At 44.1% G+C, this 9,592-nt stretch overlaps 1 protein-coding gene across 3 annotated transcripts; it reads left to right on the forward strand.

Annotated features, from left to right (window-relative positions):
* Positions 1 to 2,199: 2,199 nt before the first annotated feature.
* Positions 2,200 to 6,960, forward strand: LOC121270381 (gastrula zinc finger protein XlCGF71.1-like). 3 transcript variants are annotated; one of them, XM_041175685.1, is made up of 3 exons: positions 2,200 to 2,426; positions 3,286 to 3,445; positions 5,652 to 6,960. In XM_041175685.1, exon 3 carries the CDS (start codon positions 5,969 to 5,971, stop codon positions 6,761 to 6,763), a length of 795 nt encoding a protein of 264 aa, XP_041031619.1. In that variant the 5' UTR covers positions 2,200 to 2,426; positions 3,286 to 3,445; positions 5,652 to 5,968; the 3' UTR covers positions 6,764 to 6,960. The 3 variants fall into 3 exon arrangements, with proteins under 3 accessions (XP_041031619.1, XP_041031620.1, XP_041031621.1); XM_041175686.1 differs by having other exon boundaries at positions 2,200 to 2,357; XM_041175687.1 differs by lacking the exon at positions 2,200 to 2,426 and adding an exon at positions 2,635 to 2,712.
* Positions 6,961 to 9,592: the final 2,632 nt, after the last annotated feature.

A 9,592-nucleotide genomic window follows, 5' to 3' on the forward strand; every position in this document is an offset into this window, starting at 1 on the left:
AATAATCCAGAAGTGCGAACACAGGTTCAAATCCCACCATGCCAGTGGGTGCAATTTAAAGTCAATTCATCAATAAGTCTGAAATAGAAAACTAGTTTCAGTAATGGTGACTATGAAGCTATCATCGATTGTCATAAAAACCCACCTGGTTCTCGAATTTCCTTTAGAGGAGGAAATATGCTGTCCTTACCTGGTCTGACCTACTTCTGACTCCCGGCCGACGGTGATGTGGTTGACTTTTAACTGCCTTCTAAAATGGTCGATCAAGCCACTAAGTTCAATGGAAATTAGGCTTTGGTCATAACTGCTGGTCTTGACAGTGACCCCCACATCCCATCAAACTATATAAAAAAATGATCAATTAACATTTTGTTCCATTTGTTTTTGAACAGCATGACAATAACTGTTGCTCATTCTTTAACTTCTTAGACAGGTCACATTAAGTGAGAGAAAACTGATCCACAGCAACCCAAAAACAAAATACTGCAGAAACTGCAAATTTGAACTGAAAGCAGATACTGTTGGAAACACTCAGCAGGTCAAACAGCCTCTATGGAGAGGTCAATAGCATCAATGCTTAAGGTGAGTGAACCTTCATCAAAAGTTGAAGAACTTAGAGTTGTAACAGTTCACAAACAAGTACAGAGTCAAGGATAAGAGATGAAGAGGAGGAATGAACATTGTTGATGGAAGGCAGGAGTTATTAAATGATAAAGAGGAGGATAATACAAGACAAAATTTTGTGATGAGACAATAAACTAATGGGACAAGTGAACAAGTAAAAGACAGGTCCAGAGTAGGCATAAATAATAATAGCAGAACCATTACCAGCACCTACTGTCTGAAATAATGGGAGTGGTGATTATGATCAGTGTAAGAGGCTGAGGGTAGAGAGTTCAGACTGGGTGTGGGGCAGAGAATTAATATAGCAAATGACCAGATGCTCAGGAATATATTTGAAGATTGAATGGTGATGTTCCACAAAGCAGTGGCTCTATCTTGATTTAGTCACCTTAGTGTGGAGGGGATCACATCATAAGCAGTGAATACACAATCCAAAATTGAAAGAAGTACACGTAATTTGCTGTATCACTTGGAAAGTGTATTTGGGGCCCCAGAACGTGGCAACTGAGGAGGTGAAAGGGTAGTTGCTGCATCTCCACTGGAATAATGCCAAAAACTGCAAGGTTATACCTATCAAGAAAGACTGAATAAGCTGGAGATGTTTTCTCTGGTAAAGGGAGTGAGAGATGACCTGGTCGAGCTTTTCGGCTTATAACAGGGTTGACAGGGAAGACAAGTGGAAGATGTTTCCAGTTGCAGATGGATGAGAATAAATATAAATTCATCATCAATAAAACTAATGTGCAATTCAGGAGATATGCCTTCATCAGGAGATACAAATAGGAAATGCTTCAAATACTCACCATGTCTGACAGCATCTGTGGATTGGGAAAGATAATTAACATTTCAGCTCTGTGCACTGACACAGTACAGTTCTGATGAAAGGTTGCAGATCTGAAATGTAAATTATATCTCCCTCTGCAGATGCTATCAGATCTGCAGAAAATTCCAGAATTGTCTGTTTAAATTTAGATTTACAGCATCTGCAGTATTCTTTTTTTTACTGGGAACAAGTTGAGAATCTGGAATTCATCATCGGAAGGGTTTGAGATCCCCATCTGAGCTAGAAACTGATGGGTCAATTCACACTCATGAATAGATCGTTCACCAGCTGAACGTGGAAATGGATTCACTCAGTTATTCTATTTACTGATACAGCAGCACAGTCACTCTAGAGAGAGACCACTCAGATGCTACAAGCGTTCTACTGGATTTATTCAGTTTGTCCACCAGTTCACACCCCAGCTTTAAAATTTCAAAGGATTTTATCCACAATGGGTGCACTCTTACAGGCAAGACATGGTTTAAATCTTCCATGTATGGGGAAGAAAAATCACTTGTTCACCTTCCAAACTGCTGAGGCCCCAGTGAGTTCACACTTAACTGTAGTGGTTTGTTCTGTTGTTAATTATACCCAGGACAGAATTATGATGTTTGCTGTATCAATTAATTTAATAGTTTTATATCTTGGCCCCATGGCTCCATTGTAATCCGATCACAAATCATAATTTTCTATTCAACAATGTCATGTTTCAATGGCGCGGCTCGTATCCAGCATCCGCGACGATACAGAATGTGCCCTATACTCACTATAAGACACCATGGCGCGTGCACTGTGGTGGGTTGTGAATGGCGCATGCGCATTTAGTTCCAGTGGGTGCGTGCGCACTCTGTGTGCTGGAGCGGCAGGAAGGCGGTCGACTCTGCAACCGGTGCACAACGGCTGATTATAGGTGGGTAATGGAGGCGGCGGAATGGGCGAGAAGGCCTCATAAACACCCAGTGGATGCCTGGGAACAAAAGTAAGAATCTAATAATCCCGCATTTAGTCCATGCGGGGCAGCAGCCGCGGGGCTGTACCTGATGACAAGCGCGCGTTAACGGCCGCCTTCTTTATAGGGAGAAAAGCGCAGAAGGGTGCATGCGCAGTCATCCCTGTCAGCAGGAGGAAAGGATATTGTGAATTTCTATCCTGGGGTGATAGGGATGGATTTTGGAAACTCCTTTCACAAGGGGTTAGAAGGGGAGGATTTACTTTTAGGTGGTGGAGGTTGATGGTTTAGAAGGATTTGTCAAACTTCTGATCAGGTTGATGATACATAAAATCTCCCCCCCCCCCCCCCCCCTCTCTGTCTCCCTCCCCCTATTGAGGCCAGGGCCTTGTGTAGGTTCAGACGGGCAGATTATCCTAATCTGAATATCATATAATTTTGAACATGGAAGGAAAAAGCAGCATTTACAACAGGGAGAAATTGTACATATGTGCTTTCTGTGGATGAGAATCATCTAGCCAATCATCTAGCTTGTCGAGCCACAAGCGCAGTCACACCGGGGAGAAACTGTATAAATGTGGTAACTGTGAGAAACTTCTGGCTTAGTTGTAGAAATATAAAATCCCTTTCCTTCACCACACCCTCTCTCCCTGTCTCTCAATCTTCTCATAGAGTCTTGTGTAGGGAAACTCGATGGTAGGTTCCCTTCCCTGAAGGACATTAGTGAACTAGTTGGAGTTTTACGACAATCCAGCAGTTTTCATGGTCACTTTTTCTTATTGCCGGCCCCACAAATTACCAGATTCATTCAGCTCAAGTTCACACCCTGCCTTTATGTTTTAATGAGTTCTCTCTTATTCCCCTTTTCTGTTTTAAATCACTTTTACAGGATATTAGAAGGGGAGAACTTGCAGTTACGAAACTCAAACTCAACATCACATGAGGATCTAATGCAGTCACCCAATTTATTATAACCTGAATATCGTTGGATTTTGAACACGGACGTTGAAAACACCATTCACAGTTGGGAGGAACCATACATTTGTTCTGTGAGTGTTCTGTGATCATCTGGCTGAAGTGTGGGAAGGGATTCACTTTGTCATGCAACCTGTTGGCTCACCAGAGAGTTCACACTGACAAGAGACCTTTTAAATGCCAGACTGCAGGAAGTGCTATATAAGTTCTGGGGAACTATTACGCCATCAACATGTTCACACTGATGAGAGACTGTTCAGGTGCTCTCACTGCAGGACTGGGCTCAGGCAATTATCTGACCTCACTGTACAAATTCACACTTGAGAGAGGCCGTTCACCTGCACAGTCATTACGCCTGCTAACACACCAGCGAGTTCACACTGGATAGAGGCCTTTCACCTGCTCTGTATGTAAGAAGGGGTTTTCTCACTTATCGACCCTGCTGAGACACTAGCGAGTTCACAAGTAACTACTCCGATTGGACTTTGTTGTTAATCCATTTGTCCACTGGGGTCTGTTTCTGATGTTAATGAAGCCCAGCCTAGTTACAGTGATTAATATTCTGGACAAAAGTCAAATCAGCTTTTTGTTGAACACACAGTGCGTTGGATCTTGTTAATATCTCTAACTCAAGTTAGTTTCTTTTGAAGGGCCCACCCTCTCCCCTGTCAGCTTCATCCTCACCTCCAAAATGACCAAGGAGCCTTGAGTTCTTTGAGGATGTAATAAGCAGGGTGGATAAAGGGGAACTAGTAGATGGAGTGTGTTTGGATTTCCAAAAGGCCTTCAATGAATTGTCACATTAAAGGTTACTCCACAAGATAGGAGTTCATGGTGTTGGGGGTGATATATTAGCATGGATGGAGGATTGGCTAACTAACAGGAAAGCTCGAGTTGGGATAAATGGGCCATTTTCCAGTTGGCAATCTGCAACTAGTGGAGTGCCACAGGGATCAGTGTTGGGGCCTCAACTATTTAGGATCTATATTAATGACTTGGCTGAAGTGGCCAATTGTATTGTAGCTAAATTTCCTAATGATACAAAGATAGGTAGGAAAGCAAGTTGTGAGGAGGATGCAAAGAGTCTGCAAAAGGATAAAGATAGGCTAAGTGAGTAGGCAAAAATTGGCAGTTGGAGTATAATGTAGTAAAATATGAGGATGTCCACTTTGGCAGGAAGAATAGAAAAGCAAAATATTATTGAAATAGAGAGAGGCTGCAGTACAGAGGGATCTGGGTGTCCTTGTACATGAATCACAAAAAAATAACATTCAGGTACAGCAAGTGATTAGGAAGGCAAATGGGATGTTGGCCTTTATTGCAAGGATGATGGAGTATAAAATTAGGATAATCTTGCTAATACTGTACAAGGAATTGGTAGGACTGCATCTAGAGTACTGTGTTTGGTCCCCTTACTCAAGGAGGGATATACTTGCACTGGAAGCAGTTAGAGAAGGTTCACTGGGCTGATTCCTGGGATGAAGGTGTTGTCTCATGAGGAAAGGTTGGGCCTGTATCCATTGGAGCTGAGAATGATGAGAGGTGATCTTATTGAGACATACAAGATTCTGAGGGGTCTTGACAGGGTAGATGCTAAGAATATGTTTCCTCTTGTGAGGGAATTGAGAATTAAGGGACACTGCTTTCTATCTCACTACCAAGCACATGGCCTTGTGTTTGATTCATCTGCAAATTTGTTATACACATCCCTATGTTTAAGTCTGAATCAATGGTTTAAACCATGAATAAAGGACCCAGTACTGAGCCCTGTGAAACCCCACTGGAAACAGCCTTCCAATCATTAAAAAAACCACCCATCGACTGTCATTCATCATTTCCTACCATTGAGCCTATTTTGGATCCAACTTGCATCTTGCTCTGGGGTTCCTTGACTTTTTATTTTTCTGCTCAGCCTGCCATGCGAGACGTTGTAGATGTAGGTGTTTCCACTTGTGGGTGAATCCAAAACCAGGGGACCAGTAGTACAGGATGGTTACTGATGAATTCAATAGGGAAATAAGGAGAAATGTGTTTCCTCAGAGTGGTTTGAAAGTGAACTCACTACCACAAGGAGAAGTTGTGGCAAAAAGCTGAGATAATTTCAAAAGTAAACTAGACGATTACATGAGAGAAAAAGGAATAGAAAAATAAAGTGAAAGACTGAGCTGGGGTAGATGGAATGGAACGAGAAGCATGTGGAGTATAAAGACCAGCAGAGACTGGTTGGGCCAAATGGCCTGTTTCTATTCTGTGTAATTCTATGTAAACTTTTTTTTACAGGGTGTTAGGAGGGGAAGATTTACAAATGGGAACTAAAACCAATTATCAAGATCGGACAGAGTCACTCGATTCATCAGGACCTGAATATCATTGGTCTCTGAACATGGAAGGAGAAACGTTTGTCCACGTGAAGAGATTTCAAACATCAGTGTGACTGGAAAAGCAGCAAGACGCACACACCCGAGTGAGAGTGTTCCAGTACACAGCCTGAAAAGAATCACACCGTTCACAGCGAGGTGAAAATGTACAAGTGTTGTGTGTGTGGACAAGGCTTCAACTGATCTTCCAAGTTGGAGAGACAGAAGTACACCAGCACCATGGAGAAACCATGGAAATGTGGGGACTGCGGGAAAGGATTCAAATACCAATCGCGGCTGGAAACTCATCGACACATTCACACTGGGGAGAGACCATTCCCCTGCTCCTTGTGTGGGAAGGGATTCACTCGGTCATCCGACCTTCTGAGACACCAACTCACTCACACTGAGGAGAGGCCGTTCACCTGCTCCATGTGTGGGAAAGGATTCATTAATTCATCAGACCTTCGGACACACCAGCGAGTTCACACTGGAGAGAGGCCATTCACCTGCTCCGCCTGTGGGAAGGGATTCGCTCAGTCAGCCCACCTGCTGGCCCACCAGAGAGTTCACACTGGGGAGAGGCCATTCACCTGCTCTGAGTGTGGGAAGGGATTCTCACGGTCATCCCACCTCACTTCACACCAACTGGTTCACACAGACAAGAGACCTTTTAAATGTTCTGACTGTGAGAAGAGCTTTAAAAGCAGGTCCCAGTTGCTGACACACCAACGCATTCACACTGGGGAGAGGCCATTCACCTGTTCCGAGTGTGGGAAGGGATTCATTCATTCATCCGACTTTTTAATACACCAGCGAGTTCACACTGGGGAGAAGCCGTTCACCTGCTCCATGTGTGGCAATAGATTCTCCCGATTATCCCTGCTCAAGGCACACCAACTGGTTCACACCGATCAGAGACCTTTTAGATGTTCTGACTGCGAGAAGAGCTTTAAAAGCAGGTGTAAATTGCTGGCACACCAACGTACACACACTGGGGAGAGGCTGTTCACTGGCACCAGGTGTGGGAAGTGATTCGTCCATTCATCCCACTGGGTGAGACACCAGCGAGTTCAGAATTGACTGCAGGGGTTGGATTCAGCTGTTGTTAATCATATCCAGGACTGAACCCTGTTCATTCTGAAAGTTGGCATTTCTTTCTTGATGTTAATAACTGAACTGAAGTTTAATATTCTGGTTATATATCAAATAAATCAGCTTTGTTTTAAATACATTGTTGTAGATTTTTGTCTTTCCCACCTGAGTGTTTAACATCACCTGGCTGGAGCACAGAAAGGACAATCTGGGGGAGGATCATACGGCAGGAACAGAAATTCAGCCTGGACACAGTCCAGGAACACCATGACCATCTACATGTTGTCCCTGTTGGATAAAATCAAACATAGTATTTATTCTCCATATGGCTATCTGATCTTTTCAGTTTTTACTATTTACACTGATCTCCATGGTACACAGATATTGTGTTTCCTTCTCTTGCTACTGAATACTCAAGCTAAGACTTGTTTCACCCAATTTATGTAGACCATCATATGGACCTTCCCAAGTAACCCACCCAGGCTCCCCCTGTTTAACAATGCTTTTAATATCACTTCACCTCCAACTGAACAGTTAATGTAACAGGTGGGACGTTTCTCCCTGGAGGTGTTGAGATGGGCAGCACCATCTTCTCCACTGCCTGTGGCAGGGAGGATGTGGAGGTTCTGGAGAAACTGGTCCTTAATCTGTCGAATAGCTATGGGGAGTGGGACCCCGGTGGTGGGGGGGGTTTACAATCTGGATTGGCCGAGCTGAAATAGGCTGTGTCTGGGTGAGTGAACAGGAGTGGAGTGAATGGTCATTGAGATACCAGGCGAGGCAGTGACCCAGTCACTGGCCTTGACCATATCATTAGCTACCTTCATGACAGCTTCTTTCAGTGTCATTTCTCCAGAGTGATTTAAGATCTCAGCCATTGCACAGGGCTCGGGTGGTCGGGGGTTTGGAAATGTGGTTCCACACCCACAAGATGACAGAGCTGCTGTATTACTTCTGCTGTAAAATAAGAAACATTATTGCTCTCTATCCTTTTCAGAAAGCCCCATCTGGTTCCCAAAAGATTTTAGCTGTAGTGACTGCATCATTTTTACAGACAGAGAAAGCTTCAATCCAGCAGGGGAGTTTTAAAAACAGGTACCAGTTGCTGACACACCATTCACACTGGGCAGAGGCTGTTCACCTGCTCCAAGTAGGGGAAGGGATTCATGCATTCAACCGACTTTCTGATACACCAGCGAGTTCAAAGTGGGGAGAGGCCATTCAACATATCGATAACTACCAGGGTATACCAGTCCCTTGTTTTTACTGTGGGCAGTGGGCCTGTATAATTAATCTGCAGCGTTTCCCAGAGGACATCATTCAGATGGCTGTGTCCAAAGGGACCATTTATTTCACAGGTCTGGATTAATTTGGACACAGGCTCAGGTGATGATGGCCATCCTGATGCATCCGATAGTAATTATGTAACATATCGAGGACTTGAAAAAGCAATAGTGCCAGTTTGATCCATGGACAAAATTAATTCTTTTCAAAGGCATTGAGGTGTGACCCAAGTCCAACAAGGCCATCCTTGTGATAGAAAATCTCATGATGGAGGATATGAGAGTCCTTACTTGCTGTGAGGGATGAGGGAAAGTCTTTCCTATGGTGTACAGCCTTTTTGACCACAGTCACATCAGGGTCAGGGTCCTGACAAGCTTTTAAATCAGGTTTAACTGGAGTCATACCGGTGCCAACGATCGTGTTTTGGGTGGATCCCATGGAATCCCCTCTGGTGCAGCTTTTCTGGTGAATCAATCTGCCTGCTTACTACCGTCAACCTCCTCACTAACTGCTGCTGCTGATGTCCCATCACCTTGCAAATATCAACTTGTCCTGGACATTTACCAGCAATATTGTGGACAATGCCAGTGGTTTTGTCGTTGGACTGATAATCCAGAGACCCAGAGAAATGCTCTGGAGGCCCTGGTTCAAATCCCGCCACGGCAGATGGTGGAATTTCAATTCAATAAAAATCTGGAAATAAAGCCTAATGATGGCCATGAAACCATTGTTGATTGTTGTAAAAACCCATCTATTTCACTAATGTCCTTGAGGGAAGAAAATCTGTTGTCCTTACCTGGTCTGGACTATACATGACTCCAGACCCACAGCAATGTGGTTGACTCTTACATGCCCTCTGAAATGGCCTAGCAAGCAACTCAGTTGTAACAAATCACTACAAAGTCACAAAAAAGGAATGAAGCCAGACGGACCACCTAGCATCGATGGAGGCACTGGAAATGACAATGTCTTCCTTACTAACATCTGGGGGCTAATGCCAAAATTGGGAGAGCTGTCTCACAGACTAGTCAAGCAACAGCGTGACAGAGCCATCCAGGTCAAAGCAAACCGCTTAATTGCCACTACATCCATAAACATTCACTCCCTACACCACTGACACACATTAGCAGCACTGTGTACCATCTACAAGATGCAGGAATTCACCAAGGCTCCTTTGAAAGCACCTTCCAAATCCACGACCATTACCATTTAGAAGGACAAGGGCAGCAGATGGATGGAAACTCCACCACCTAGAAATTCCGCCCCCCCCCCAAAACCAAGCCACTCATCATCCTGACTTGTAAATATATCGTTGTTTCTTTACTGTCGCTGGGTCACAATCCTGGAACCTGCTGAGACACCAGAAGGTTCACACTGGGGAAAGGCAATTCACTTGCACTGAGTGTGGGAAGGAATTCATTCGGTCATCCAACCTGCTGAAACACCAGCGAGTTCACACGAGGGAGAGGCCATTCACCTCCCCAA

The sequence above is a fragment of the Carcharodon carcharias genome, chromosome 27, assembly GCF_017639515.1.
Source record: "Carcharodon carcharias isolate sCarCar2 chromosome 27, sCarCar2.pri, whole genome shotgun sequence".
Taxonomy (NCBI): domain Eukaryota; kingdom Metazoa; phylum Chordata; class Chondrichthyes; order Lamniformes; family Lamnidae; genus Carcharodon; species Carcharodon carcharias.

Coding starts and splice junctions, on each gene's coding strand:
- LOC121270381 (XM_041175685.1), top strand. CDS start 5,969: ATGGAGAAACCATGGAAATGTGGGGACTGCGGGAAAGGATTCAAATAC.